Genomic DNA, 16,211 nt, shown 5'->3' with positions numbered 1-16,211 from the left:
CACCGGATCAAATGCTGAGCAATTCCAGTCACAGATTCTATAACGTGTACTCGGAGAATGTCTTTAAAGTATTGCAGTTGCCAATAAATTTTTACTGATGAACAGGTCCAGGTGATTAATGATCCATTAAGTGAAATGTACACATATATTAATCTCTGTTAGTAAATCACTTCCTGCCTCTCAAAGAATTTAGCTATTACAGGTAGTCACTTGCTAAGTATCTCAGTAAAGGGACTTTGATCATGTACTCTTATTACATTCCCATCACCTGAAAGGAAAAGGTTCAGTTTATGATATTGCCCTAATTTTTAACACAGTGAACAATGATGTTTCTATTTTATCTTCCACTACATTGGATACTTTGCCACACACCATTCCAACATATCCCCTCAATGCCACCATGGTGTTAAGCTGCTGAGCACGGCCAAGCTTTTGCTGATTTGGAACGAGTAATTCCAGTTTTAGATAACAATCATGAACTGGCTGTGCAAGAAAACATTGATCAATGTCAAAACAGTACTTAATGGGAACTAATATTACGATTGCATTTGCCTGACAGAATCAAAACAGTGTCATCCAATATTAGACCCGAAGGAACTACACCCTGGGAAATTATCGACTGAATGACTTCCTAGAAAACCTGGAGACATAGAAGAGCATCTCACCATATGGCTAAGAAAACTGATTTTTTTTTTAAAAAGAGACCTTCAAATAATAAATATACTTCTGTTTTTCAAAAAGATCTCAATTCAGCAGTGTGCATTATTAAATTACTCCCTTACAGCTTAATTAGCCACATTCACATTATTTTGAATTAACACAATTCATGCATATAAAGATAAAATGTATTTTGAAAATATATTGCTCCATTTCATCAGTACCTCATCGACAAAATTAATGGCATCAAACCAATCCTGCAATGCATCCAGACAGTATCTGACCACAGTCCTGGTATATTCCTGTGTCTCCTACAAAAGAAATTCACAAAAATGCCTCGTCAAATTATAAGATTTTTCTAATTCAGTTCAATCAAACAATTAGCAATGCTAATATTAATAAACTAACACATGGTTAGTTACCAAAAATATCTTAATTTCAGCCTTAACAATTAGTTTCCTAATTCTTACAACCTCATGCATGTTGCTTGGCATCACACGTCCACTAAACTACATAACTAAGGTAACTGAATAATTGCATTAAGAATACCAAGTAAATGTCTCCCTATCTTCTTTGTTTTGGGAGAAATCTGTACTCATCTTAACTTCCACCTGACACAAACATCCCTTCTCTGGACTCATTCAGGTGGTTAGATACTACTGGCCATTTTCCACTTTCCAAAATTAACATCTAAATCGCAAAATCCACATATGGACATAGTTCCATTCAGGTGAAAACGATCCTACTGACCATTCCACAATATTCATCCTCCTGAGTTGTCACTTAGAGAACTAGGCACTTTATTATATCAAACGTTCCAACCTCAAATGTTCTTTATGGGAACCAATTTTTCGTGTTTGTCATCATTAGTACCTCCTCCCCTATTGCACCTAAAAACCTTGTTCCAGATTTTATTTTCTTTATCCTGTTACGTATCTTACATAACACGAATAAAATTCCTTCAAACATATATTTTCAAAGCTGAAAAGCTCAACATAGCCTTTCACATGACATTGCAAAAAAATCTGTTACGTACTGCCTCTCGGACCTGAGCAGCCTCTTTTTTAAATATCTTGGGGACTGTATCAGAATGCAGTACCCACAAGTGTGACCTTATCAAATCCCTACAAAGATTCAATAGAACACAACATATTTGCAAATAATAATTGCTTATTGCAACCAATTGTAGTTATGAAATTTTATGACACTGATCAACCAGTTTCAACTCGGTTGAACTTGTTGGATTCAGATGGGTCAAAAATTTAAACAACCTTTAGAAGAAAAAAAATTGTATTTTGACTTTATCTGTGACTTTCACTACCTTGACTTGACAGTAGTTTCTGTAAATTCAGAATGTCCAGCACCTAACTAAATGCTGTCCTCAGTCACCTTAGAACATTTTGTTACCCCTATCTCTTAACCATGTACTTATAACAATCACATGATATCTTCATAGTAATTTTTGTGCAATTCTTTATAAAAGCCTTTTGTAAATCAACTGCACTTATTAGCGTGGGAAAGTAGAGTCGAGCGAAATGATAAGCCATGATCCAGAGAATGGCAGAGCAGGCTCAAGAAGCAGAGTGGCCAACTCCTGTTCCTATGTTAATCTAGTTTCAGTATATTAATTGCTCAAAGCATGTCTTCATTCATAAAAGCAATGCACGATGGTGATTTAACCCCTCAAGCCTGTTCAGTCACTGCATGAGATCATGGCTGATCAGTCACCTAAATCCAAGTACCTATCTTTAACTTAATACAAAATTCAGATTTAAAATCAATTGTTCCAGCATAATTTGCCATTTGTAGAAGAACAATCCAAACCATGAGCACCCTTTTGAGTTGAAATGTTTCCTAATTTAATTCCTCATAGTCTTAAAGTCTAAGAACCACGTTTATGCCACAAACCAGCAGAAAGTTTCTATCTAACCTATCTGTTCTCTTTAATATCTCAAAAATATTACTCAGATTACTCCTTAACCTTCTACTCCTTAACCGCCCTGTCCAGCTTTCATTCTGATAATCCTACAATGCACTCCTCCCAAGACCAATACACCCTTCTTGAAGTGGTGATATCCAGAATCCCTTTCAATACTCCATGTGTGATCTAACCAGGACTTTGTACTGCTGAAACAGGATATGTATGCTCCTGTACTCCAGTCTTCTACGTACAATTAGATTTTTCATTAGACTTTATGATAACTCTTGTGCGTCTGCTCTTGACATTTTAATGATCTATGCCCCTGGCTACTCAGTCGCTTTGTAAATTCTGAAAATACAACGTACACTATCCTCTTTAAATTCAACCTCACATTTGCCTAGATTCAAAACTATGTGTCACAGTCTTATTTCCTTAATCTTTAAAAATCCTATTAATTTTATGTTTCTGATCACACTAATTAAAATGATGCCTATCTTTAGAAATATTCAATCTATGAATTTCAATCTCATTAATACATAAGGTGAAATGTTGAGGCTCCAAAACCGATGTTTGACGAATGCTTCAATCTTTCACAGCCTGCCAATTAGAACACATGACAATTTACTTGTTCTCAATCTCCTGCCATGAAGCCAATTCCATAATTATATCAATAATAAATTGCTTCCCATTCCATTAGTTCAGCTTGAACTAACAGTGAGGGAGGTTTTTCAAATTCTTACGGAAAACTAGAAAAACAACATTCCCCAGCACGTGCAGTAATTTTCTCCTACGTCCACGGATGTTTCTCAGTCCACCACTTCAACCAACTTTTCAAAAAAAGTTCAATTATGCACCATACAAGGCAAAAAACTAATATATTCTCTTAGGAAAATAACTGTATCAGTAGTATTATTTTGCCTTCATTATGAAGATAGAGAAAAGACTCTGTGAAATGTCACAATCCACTGCAAGTGTTCTGTCTACTTTACTAACCTACAGGACTTACCTTAACCTTTTACTGAACCATTTACAACTTCCTAAATATTAATTTACTCAACTCAGACTTTTGCTGCTCCCCCATTTTTCCTGATGAGTCATGATATTGCCTTACTGAGCTTTTGACATGCCTTACTGACCCTTGATTTTTTATTCATAAAGTGATTCAAATTATTTTTTTCCATCCATGCATTTTATACTTCTTTCCAGCTTTTACAAAAAGCTATTTGAAGATTATCAGCAAGCCCATTTAGCAACATACATCATTAAAACCCACTCTTGTCTTTTACTCAGTTTTCTTTCCCATTTTCTCAATCATATAATTTATATATAAAGTATAAAATTTTTAAAAAAGTCTGTCTTTTGCTTCTGACAATGGGTACGGGCCTTCAATGACAACCTGTTATTCAAATACTGGTAAATCTTCTGTGTTACTTCAACATTTTGTTTTTATTTCCGTTTTTACTAGTCCTATCTGCTCAACATCATGCAATTCACAGTCCAATGAGTCAAAGAACAAAATCATCATCACATTCAAGTAAAACAAATACATTCAGAAACAAGGATCACAAATCTGATTATTCATACTGGCAGATTATCAATGTGCTATTCTGTGATTAGTGAAATTCAATTAAGTATATTCCAGTAACTATTCAAACATTACTTCAGCACTGAGCATAATTTCAGACTTTGTACGTCTTGATAACAGGACATGGAAATATCTTACCCTAATTTTACAATGTGTTAAAAGTCCCCACATTGGCTGTGCACAGGCTTCCAATTCTGCTGCAAATGCAGCATAATATGTTTGAGACTCAAATTCTACGTGCTCATTTAACTCTCGTTTGTTTAAATTCATTCCTAGAAAAGTTGAAAAAAACAAGGTGACGATGCAATTAAAATAATGTCATGAGTCTAAAACAAGTCAAATATGATGAGTTTATTATCACATTAGTATGATTGACAAATTTCAGATTGTAAGGCTTGACCACTGGTTTTGTTACTTCAACCACAAGACCATAAGGTACAGAAGCAGAATTAGCTCATTCTGCTCACCGAGTTTGCTCTGCCAGTTGATTGTGGCTGATATATTTCTCAACTTCATCCTCCTACTTCTCTCTATAACCCTTGATCTCCTGAATAATCAAGAACCTATCTCTGTCTTAAAAACATTCAATGACTTGGCCTCCACGGCCTTCTGTGACAATGAGTTCCACAGATTCACCGCCCTCTGGCTGAAGAAGTTCGTTCTCATCTCAATTCTATAGGGACATCCCTTCACCCTAAGGCTGTTCCATCTAGTTTCTCCTTCTACTAGAAACATCTTCTCCACATTCACTCTATACATGCCTTTCAGTATCTAAGTATCAGTGAGATCCGCCTTCAGCCTTCTAAATGCCACAGAGTAAAGACCCAGAGAATATATATTTGAAAGTGATGAATTCAGAAAGCTATGGAGATAGGGCTGGAGAATGGGCTAACTGGAGAATGTTTTTTGATGCTCAAATTTAACTAGAAAGAGAAAATACATGGCATTTGGTGCCACAAACATTTCTGCATACAGTAAGAGTCAGATCAGAATGCACATACCTTTTTTTATACATATTTTGATAAGTGTAGTACAAAGGAAGATCATAAGTAGTAAGAGCAATAGTAGGCCATTAAGCACCCTTGACTGTTGCATTAAGATCATGGGACATCTGATTGTGACCTGAACTCCACTTTCACTTGCATTCCCCCTGCCCCATCCCTGCACATAACTCTCATCTCCCTGGTCTATCGTAACATGTACAACTCATCCTTGAATATATTTATGGGTCCAACCTCCAATGCTCTACGCAGAACAGAATTCCAAAGCATAACAACCTCAAAAGAAAAAATTCTTCATTTCCATCTTGATTAAGAGATTCCTTATTTTCAAACTGTGCTGACACACATCAGCTACTGTATCTGTTGCGCCCGATGTGGTCTCGAGGAGACAGGACACCAACTCGCAGATCATTTCAGAGAACATGCCGAGGACACCCGCACCAACCAACCTGACCACTCTGTGGTTGAACACTAACTCCCCCTTCCACTCCACCAAAAACATGCAAGTCCTAGGTCCCCTACATCACTAAACCCTAACCACCTGACACCTGGAGGAAAAACGCCTCATCTTCCACCTTGGGACCTTGCAAACACATGGAATCAATGTGGATTTCACCAGTATCATTTCCCCTCCCCCACCATATCCCAAGCCTCCTCCAACTCAGTACTGCCCTCTTGACCACCCATCCACTCCACCCTCCTCTCCACAATCTTGACTCTATCTAGAGGAGAACATTACTCCTGTAAAAAGTCCATCCAATTATATAGTAAAGTCCATCTATCAAGTCATAACATAAGACATTGGAGGTGTAGGCCATTCATTTCCTCAAGCCTACCCTATCATTCAATAAGTTCATGGCTGATCAGCCCCAGGCCTCAACTTCTCTTTCATGCTAGCACATCATAGTCCTCAACACCTCAATTTTTAAAAATCTATCCACCTCCTCTTTGAATCCATTCAGTGATCTAGCCTCTACAATTCTGCAGGGTAGAGAATTTCAGACACTCAGGGAAAAGAAATTCCTTCACCTCTGGGTTTTAAATGAGTGTATCCTTATTATGTAACTTTGCCCTCTAATTCAAGATTCCCCAACCATGAAACTACTTTCTCAACATGTACCCTGTTAAGACCTCTCAAAATCTGAAACACCTCAACAGGATATTCTGGACTCTTCATTTCAGGAATCTGCCTAATTAATCTCTTCATACTGCCTCCAATCTTTTCATAAATATGGGGGCAAACACCATACTCCACAGTCTCACCATGTCCTAACAGAATCTTCTATCTTTTAACACAATAACTTCTCATTCTTTTCAACTCCTATCAATAACAATCCAACCTATTAAACAATTTCCTTGAAAGGCAACTCCTTCTCATTTCAGGAATCAGCTGAGTCAATTTCTCTGAACTGTTCAAATGCAATGCAGCATCACAGTGAAGCTGTCTGGAAAAAGTGTCTGCAGTCGCCATCAGAGTCAAACATTTTGAGAACAGAGTGTCCTCCAGGAGCATAACAGTAAGCAATCTGGGAAAAGTCACATGGGTCAAGAGAAACAGCTGACTGGGTAAGGTCAGGTGATTACTTATACTATTTAATCACATAATTTGTAAGGTTTTTATTTTGAGTTTATAGTTTGTAAAGGCAAGAGTGCAGAGTTCTGGAGAACGGCCCTAGAGTATATGATATTATTTGATCTACAGGGCAACCTAAGAGTTGATTTTAAAGGGGTAAAGCATGGAAGGAGAGATCAAAGTCACAGTGTGCACCTCCTGCTCTATGAGAGAAGTCAGGTACAGTTCTAGTGCCTGGGACTAGAAAACAAGCAGGATGGGTCTCAGTTCCTTGTAGCTTGAGGTTTGTAGTTGGAACAGCAGCTGGGGACACTGAGCATCCATGAGGCTGCGAATAATATTGTAAGCACTTGCAGAGAAGTGTTCACTCCTAAGACATTATAGGGAGGGAATGGATGGCCACAGACAGAGAAAGAGGACTAGTAAGTGGTGCAGGAATCCCCTCTGGCCATTTCCAGCAAAGTAGTTACATTGTATTACATGCTGCTAGGGGTCTGGCCTGTGAGAAGAATGTAGCAAAAGCAAAATTTGTTGCACCATAGTTGGCTTGGTTGTACATGCTGAGACCATTCCTGCATGTGTTATAGTCCCAGGAGCTATAACTCTTAAGTGTGAGAAGACTAGTGTTGAAAATTCAATCATAAGGGGAATAGATAAATGTTTCTGTGGCCACAAATAAGACTCCAGAATATTGCTTTACAGATGCTAAAGTCAAGAATGTCTCAGCAGTTGCAGGGCATTCTGGGAATGGGAGAATTAACAGCCAGTGGTCACGGTACACATTGGTTTAAAAAAAAGGAAGATGTTGAAAAGCAAAATAGCGTGAGTTAGGACGCAAGTTAAAAAGTAGGACCTCAAAGATAGTGATCTTACAATTAGTAAAAACACAAAGAGCATGAAGAGCCAACCGCGCAGTTTGAGGGCAAAGACAAAATGCAAAAAAAAAGTCTCAACACTTGTGAATTCTATATTACAAAAGCCCATTAACTGAAAACAGTTAGAACTGGAGAAATGGAATGAGAATGCGGAACTCAGAGTACAGAGGAAATTGGATGTTGTGACACATGAATCACAAAACACTGTTACACTGTTTAAGAAAACGTAGTCTTAATTTTCAAATGTAGACAAGGACATATTTCTTTCTCATACAGCCATTTCTCTGTAGAATTTTCTTCCCCAGAAAAAAGTGGAGGCTGAGTCATTGAATTTATTCAAGGCTGAGTTAGAGGGGTTTTTGGGTAGGTAAGGGACACAAATATTTTGGGGCATACAGACAAGAAAGTCAATAATGATTAGACTGAAACAAAAATAGAAATTGCTGGAGAAATTCAGCAGATATGGTAGCATTTGTGGAGATAAAGCACAGTTAATGTTTTGGGTCCAGGGATTCTTCTTCAGAGCAGGAAGGTGGTGGAAACAGGCTGTATGCAGTTGGGGGACTATCAGTTTGGACGTTATATGGGGAGATCACGAGACAAAATGAGGTTACTGATGTTTGATTGTGCTGTCATGGTCCAGTGAAGATAGCAAAGGTGTCGGAGTGTTGGGGTTCAGCCTCTGCAATGTACAGGTCAATATGCCAGGCTTGATTACAAATTTTATTGTATAATTTTACTGAATTGGCAGAGCAGGCTCAAAAGGCCAAGCAGCCTACTCCAGATTTAAGCCTTGTGTTCCCAACTGGGCTACAGAAAGAAGATATTATTCTTATTTATATACCATGTAAAATATTCCAAGTACTAGCCTCTGAAGACAAAACAAAATGAAATAATCCTCAGAAAAGAAACTTACCTTGAAAAAAGGAAACAAAATTCATCCACATCTGAAGAAGGCCCTGATCTTCCAAGAAACGTTTTGCCACACTTTGATGTGAAAGGATATTTATAAAATCACTAACCAAAGGCCAGTATGTATTGTTTTTCAAGAGTGGCTCACCACAGTTTACAACAACATGAAAATTGTTTTCTTCATCTAAAATAATGAAAAACAAATAATTTCAAAAATAAACACAAACTACAAGTTATATTCAATTATATCACAGAACCCAATGTTTCCTTTTGGCAAACAATAGCAACTTTGAAAATCCTGAAAGTGATATTTTCGTATCTTTAATTTTAAGTATTACAAAATAAATTGTGCCCAATTATATACAAGCAAAGACAGTAAATCTGTCCCGATTTCATTTTCTCAAAAATTAAGGAAAAATGAGAAAAACAGCTTTCCACAAGTTTAGAATGTCATAAATTTAAATTTTTGCTCACCTTGCAACTCACTTTTGATAAGGCAACTTTCCATCATATAAAGTAGCACAGTGACCATTATTTCCAGCAGCTGACATTCTTCAGTCACCTGCCGTGCCAATTCTTCATTGCTAAATAACTGAACACTGATGTGAACAATCCTATTGGACATAGTATCTGATTCATGGCTCTTAATCAGAGTTTTCATAATGAAGGCATAATGTTGAACGAATGTTTTAGTAAAAGCTATCTGCAAAAAAAAAAAGTAAAAATTAATACTGCAAAATTTTATGATGGCACTTTGACATCATACAGTGGGTAAGCAAAGAGAATATCGAGTCAAGGCAGGCTTTTAGCGAACCAGCTGGTTTTTCCCTGCTATCAGTTTGTTAATCTTTACCAACTTTGGTAAAACTAGGGCCGGTATGTGCTAGACCCATTTTAACCACAGTGACCAAGGGTAACAAATTAGTTGTTGTCAACCCCAATTAAAACAATATTAAGAGAGTCTAAACTCCTGCATGGAATGCTACTTCATGTTTTTTTTCCCAGGAAAATGAATACATGATCAGTAGATCAACCATTTCATCAATATTTTCAGTTAACAACCACTTGTGTTAAACAGAACATAGAACAGTACAGCCCTCAATGTTGTGCAGGCCTTTATGCTATTCTAAGAACAGACTAACCTACATATCTTTTATTGTACTAACTTCCATGTGCCTATCCAAGAGTTACTTAAATGTTCCTAATGTATCTGACTGTACTAAAACTGCTGGAAGTGCATTCAATGAACCCACCACTCTTTGCATAAAAGAACCTGCCTCGAACATCACCCCTAAACCTTCCTCCAATTACCTTATAATTATGACCCCTTGTGACAGACATTTCCACCCTGGGAAAAAGTCTCTGGCTATCCACTCTATCTATGCCTCTCAACATCTTGTACACCTCTATCAAGTCACCTCTCATCTTTCTCCACTCCAATGAGAAAAGCCCTAGCTCCCTCAATGTTTCTTCATAAGACATGCCCTTCAGTCCAGGCAGCATCCTGGGAAATCTCCTCTGCACCCTCTCTAAAGCTTCCACATCTTTCCTATAATGAGGTGACCAGAACTGAACACAATATTCCAAGTGTGGTCTAACCAGGGCTTTATAGAGCTGCAGCAAACCTCATGACTCTTAAACTCAATCTTCCTGTTAAGGAAAGCCAATTCACCATATGCCTTTTTAACAACCCTATCAACCTGCGTGGCAACTTTGAGCAATCCATGGACATGGATCCCAAAATCTCTCTGTTCCTTCAGAATGCCAAGAATCCTGCCTTTAACCCCGTAATGTCTATTCAAATTCGACCTTCCAAAATGAAACATGTCACAACTTTCCAGGTTGAATTCTATCTGCCACTTCTCAGCCCAGTTCTGCATCCTGTCAAAGTCTCGTTGCAAACTACAACAGCTCTCCACGCTATCCACAATTCCACCAACCTTTGCATCATCGGCAAATTTACTAACCTACCCTTCCACTTTCTCATCCAAATAATTTTAAAAAATCACAAAGAGCAGAAGTCCCAGAACCGATCCCTGCAAAACACCATTGCTCACCTAGCTCCAGGCTGAATACTTTCCAACTACCACCATGCTCTTCTATGGGCCAGCCAATTTTGTATCCAGACAGGTTTCCCTATATCTCATGCCTTTTTACTTTCTTAATGAGCCTACCATGGGGGACCTTATCAAATGCCTTGCTAAAACCCATGTAGACCACATCCACCCCTCTACCTTCATTAATGAGTTTTGTCACATCCTCAATGAATTCAATAAGGTTTGTGAGGCATGATCTGCCCCTCACAAAGCCATGTTTAGATTAGATTAGATTACTTACAGTGTGGAAACAGGCCCTTCGGCCCAACAAGTCCACACCGCCCCGCCGAAGCGCAACCCACCCATACCCCTACGTCTACCCCTTACCTACACTACGGACAACTTAGGAGGGCCAATTCACCTGGCCTGCACATCTTTGGAGTGTGGGAGGAAACCGGAGCACCCGGAGGAAACCCACGCAGACTATCTCTAATCAAACTGTGGTTTTTCAAATAATCAAATCCTGTCTCAGAATCCTCTCCAATACTTTGCCCACCACTGACGAAAGACTGACTGGTCTATAATTCCCAGGATTATCCGTTCCCTTCCTTGAGCAAGTGAATAACACTTGCCACCTTCCAATCATTTGATACAACTCCAGTGGACAGTGAGGACACAAAGATCATTGTCAAAGGCTCAGCAAGTTCTTCCCTCACTTTCTGTCGTAACCTAGGGTATATCCTGTCTGGCCCGGGGATTCAAATTTTTCAGCACATCCTCCTTTCTAACATCAACCTGTTCTAGTCTGTTTCACACTGTCCTCAGAAAAGTCAAGGTCCCTCTCAGTAGTGAATACGAAAGCAAAGTATTCATTAAGAACCTCCCCTACTTCCTCTGACTCCAGGTGCAAGTTCCCTCCACCATCCCCGATTGGCCCTACCCTCACTCTGGCCATCCTCTTGTTCCTCACAAGATGTGTAGAATGCCTTAGGGTTTTCCTTATCCGCCTACCCGCTAAAGCTTTTTTATGTTTTCTTCTAGCTCTACGTCCATTCTGCAGTTCCTTCTTGGCTCTCTTGTAACCCTCTAGAGCTCTGTCTGATATCTTGCTTCCTCAACCTTAAGTAAGCTTGCTTCTTCCTCTTGACTAGATGTTCCACATCCCTTGTCACCCAAGGTTCCTTCACCTTACCATCCCTTCCTTGCCTCAGTGGGACAAACCTGTCCAGCACCATCAGCAAGTGCTCCCTAAACAACATCCACATTTCTGTCATGCATTTTCCTGAGAACATCTGGTCTCAATTTAGGCACACAGTTCCTGCCTAATAGCATTGTAATTCCCCCTCCCCCAATTAAATACTTTCACATATTGTCTGCTCCTATCCCTCTCCATGGGTATAGTAAAGATCATGATCAATATCATCAAAATGCTCTCCCACCGAGGGATGTGACACCTGGCATTGGGTTAACTACCCAAAGTACCACCAACTATGTGGCATCAGCTTCAAATGAGGGACAACATGAAAAACATCTTATTGAAGGAAATTCAGACCAAATACTTGCTCGTCACATCACATTCCATTGTTCCCAACTCTGAATTATCAATCTCAGTTGGATTATTGCATTAAAAGATCTCAACAAAACACATGCTCTACCACACTTTCTCCACTAGAGCAAGACTTGGATGAGAAAACATGGTCATTAAAATAGGTGAGAAGGCAAGTGGTGATAGGAATACAAAGAGTCTGCGGGGAGCTACATACAGGCTAAGCAATAGGCAAAAACTTGGCACATAGAACATAATGTGAGGTAGTGCAGAACTTTGGTCTGAAGTTAGAGGAGCAGAATATTATTTAATTGAAGAAGACTGTTGAAAGCTACAGAACAGAAGGATTTGGGGGATATTGTGCATGAATCAGAAGAGTCCAGAATCCAAGTTCAACAGGCAACAGGAAAAGTAAATAGAATATTGGCCGTTATTTAAAGAAAATGGAATAACAAAGTAGGGAGGTTTTGCTAAAAACTATCCCGGGCCATATGAAATATTATGATCAGTTTTGGGCCCTTTATCGAAGGAAAAAGATAATGAGGAATTTCTTCTCTCAGTGAGCAGTGAATCTCTAGAATTCTTCACAGCAAGGCTGAAATGTGGAGTTGAGGGTTATCAGAACAGCTATTAAATGGCAGAACAAACTTGATGGACTGAATGGGTTACTTACGCTCCAATGTTTTGTGGCCTTCTGGCAAAGTCTCAGATTGGGTCAAATTGCTGAAGCATCTTCCTACTTTAAGGCATAGTTGTTTTTGAAAATATAAACTGAAAAACTTCCCATTGCAAATAATCTGAGTGATATGCTTAGAAAAAAAATACATGCCTAACAGAGGGGGCAGGAGTTTGAATTCCTACAAATTTGATTTCCCATACCCAATGCAAACTTAATACATATTCTTGGTTTAGAATGATTATAATTCACATCAATTTTTTTTTCCTCTATGCAGCACAAGGCAAGTCCAGGAAACAATGCTACAATTAAAAATCATCTTTTCCACTTTAATCGAAGATTTTTATTTGCAGACGTTACTTGCATTTCAGTAGAAAAATATATTTTTCAATACAATCTTAATTTGAGAAGAAGTCTAGGTACAAAATGCAAGGCTGTGCCATGTTTAAACAAGTGACATCTGATCTGACCAGAAATCGGGCTGCAAAATGGCCTTGCACTGGTCCAACTCCCAAAAAGCAAAATATACAAGGGCCCTGCAGGAAATAGATAAGCCTTTTTTTTAATTTCCGCCTTTAATTATTTTTGAACTAAAACAGTTATCTAGATTTGTAAGCCATTGAATTTCACTCATTAATTTGCCAAAAAGTAATTAACTAGCACAATTAGAACAGCTGTTGGAAATCTCAGAAACATACTGAAATGTTAGATTTCTAAATCAAAGTTACTTCATTCAGGAATTCAGGATACTTGTCTGCTACTATTTCTTGCCATTTCATTAAAATAGGAATTGTTTAGTTGTTAAATATGTGAAGTAGAAAACAACTTAAACAGATCCTTAGTAATATAAATAACTCTTAATTCAGTAACTAAACATGGAGTAACTAAATACTTGTGTTACTGAAGACATTATGTTTATTATTTAATTTTTCATGGGATGTGTGTATTGCCTGCTGGGCCTGCATTTGTTGCTCATCCTTAATTCTCCTGGAACTCAGTTACTTGCTGTAGCACTTCAAAAGGGCAATTAAGAGTCAACCATGTTAGTAGACCTCAAGTCACCTGCAATCAGACAAAGTGAAAATAGCAGATATTTTTCCCTGATGGCTTAATGAACCAAATGGGATTTAACAACATTTGACGATAGTTTCATTGTCACCACTAGAGAGACGTTGCTTTCAATTCCGGATTTACTCCGAGCTGCCACAGTAGGATTTGAATAGATTCCCCTAAAGCATTAACTTGATCCACTGGATTAAGTTATAGCCCAGCAACATTACCACTACACCACATTCTTCCAAATGATTTCCTTCCTTTGCATAATTTGGACAATTAGGTCAATTATTGCAATATAATTGCACTTTAATACAAAAGTTTTTGTTTGTGTTTAAATCAAAGAGTGCAAGTACTTCAGCCTGTGCTGTCAGATACATGAATTTAACTTCAGGATCTCATATAGAAGCTCTCTGTATATAGATGCAATCATTCATGCATTCTGGATAGAAAACAATCCAAAATAGACAATAAAAACAATCTGCTGTCTTGCTGGGACTAACAATATAGCTATTTGTTTCAAATGTGCAAGTACAGTAAGAATACAGCAATTAAAAAATGATGTCGAATAGAAAGGTAACATAGCTGAACTGAACGTGGTTTACTTTGTATTGTTAACAATTATTTCAAAACCACATGACTTAAATGTTATAGTCTGGAAAGATGTTAAAAAGAATTATTTTTGATTTAAGTCAACAGTATTTGAAAACACAAAAGGATTCACGACTGTATCTTGCGCACGCATACATACCTTATAGCTCTGATCAGGCAGCATGTTTAGTAGAAACGTTACCATCTTCTGTGGAAACTCATATTTGACAGTCCAGAACAATAGTTCTTCTAGAAAGCATTTATGTTTCAAAATATCCATAATGGATGAATCTGAAATGCAATATAGAAAGAGGATTTGCATATCTGGCTGATTGAAGCTGCTGACTTAAATAAGACCATAAGATATAGGAGCAGAATTTGGCCATTTGGCCCATCAAGTCTCTTGACCATATGATCATGGCTGATTTATTCCACAACCCAATTCTCCTGCTTTTTCCCTGTAACCCCTGAACCTCTTATGAATCAAGAACATACCTAGCTCTATCTTAAATACACTCAGTGACTTGGTCTCCACAGCAGCAATGAGTTGCGCAGAAGGCTGTGGAGGCCAAGTCGCTGAGGCGCCTCCCATGTCAAGTTCAGATTAAAATTAGTTTGAAGATTAGTAGTATTTGAGAAAGAGTTTGTATCTATCAGTATATAGTGTTTACAGCTACAGAGAAGGTGAACAGAAAGATCAATCCTACCATATGAGAGATCCTGTTCATAAGTCTGATAACAGCAGGGAAGAAATGGTTCTTAAATCTGTTGATATGTGTTTTCAAACTTTTGTATCTTCTGCCCAATGGTCGAGGTTGGGAGAAAATATAACTGTGGTGAAAGAGAGCTTTGATTATGTTAGCTGCTTTCCCGAAGCTGTGGGAAGTGTGGACAAAGTCAATGGAAGGAACGCTGGTTTTCGTGATGGACTGAAATAAAAGGTGTCTTGTGAGTAACTAGCAGAAAGTGAGGACTGCAGATGCTGGAAATCATTTCCTGAAGAAGGGCTTATGCCCGAAACGTTGATTCTCCTGCTCCTTTGATGCTGCCTGACCTGCTGCGCTTTTCCAGCAACACATTTTTCAGTCTTGTGAGTAACATATGGCATAATCCTGCGTGATTTTAATGTACATTGAAATTGGATAAATCAAATTAGTAAAGGTGTCTAAGATGATGAGTTCATAGACAGTTTTCTTCAACCGTATTTTCTAGAGCCAACTAGAGAGGAGGCTATACCACATCTGGTAACGTGCATAAGGCAGGATTAATTAACAAACTTATAGAGAAGGTATCCCTAGGTAGTAGAGATCCTAATAATACCAATTTCATGTTTTTGAGGGAGTGAAGAATGAATCCATGCCTAGTGTTTTAAACCTAGGACAATTATGAGGCCATGAAACACAGAAAACAGGCCATTCAGACAATTGACCCCACTCTACCATTCAACATGATCATGGTTGATCTTTAATCTCAACACTCTACTAAACACTTTCTCCCCATAACCCTTGATGCCTTTAAACTTCACTAATCTCTTTTTAAATATATTCAGTGACCAGGCCTCTATAGTCTTCTATGACAGATATAGGTTGCGTGAAAAATTTCTTATCTCAGTCTGAAATGGCCAACCCCATATCCTGAAACCATGACTCCTTGTTTTGGTCAACTAGCAGGAGGAACTTCATCCCTGTATCCAGTCTGTTCAGCCCTGTCAGAACTTTGCAAGTTTCAATGAGATTCAATAAGTTTCAACTTCTTATCCTTCTAAACTCCAGTTAATACAGACCC

The 16,211-nt window shown here is 38.2% G+C and overlaps 1 protein-coding gene across 4 annotated transcripts in view; it reads right to left on the bottom strand.

Moving 5' to 3' along the window:
• ubr3 (ubiquitin protein ligase E3 component n-recognin 3) overlaps positions 1–16,211 on the bottom strand; it is a 356,926-nt gene that overhangs the window by 255,994 nt on the left and 84,721 nt on the right. For all 4 annotated transcript variants that reach the window (XR_011961687.1, XM_072579281.1, XM_072579282.1 and 1 more), the window contains exons 7-11: positions 14,587–14,717; positions 8,999–9,227; positions 8,529–8,708; positions 4,302–4,435; positions 882–968 (exon numbers count right to left, since the gene is read on the bottom strand). Coding sequence is in view for 3 of the 4 variants with exons in the window: in XM_072579281.1 (XP_072435382.1) it covers positions 882–968; positions 4,302–4,435; positions 8,529–8,708; positions 8,999–9,227; positions 14,587–14,717 (761 nt within the window). In the remaining variant the exon portion in view is untranslated. The remainder of the gene's footprint in view (positions 1–881; positions 969–4,301; positions 4,436–8,528; positions 8,709–8,998; positions 9,228–14,586; positions 14,718–16,211) is intronic.

The sequence above is a fragment of the Chiloscyllium punctatum genome, chromosome 10 (genome assembly GCF_047496795.1).
Source record: "Chiloscyllium punctatum isolate Juve2018m chromosome 10, sChiPun1.3, whole genome shotgun sequence".
NCBI classification, from domain to species: domain Eukaryota; kingdom Metazoa; phylum Chordata; class Chondrichthyes; order Orectolobiformes; family Hemiscylliidae; genus Chiloscyllium; species Chiloscyllium punctatum.
This window is presented reverse-complemented; position numbering and strand designations above follow the sequence as displayed.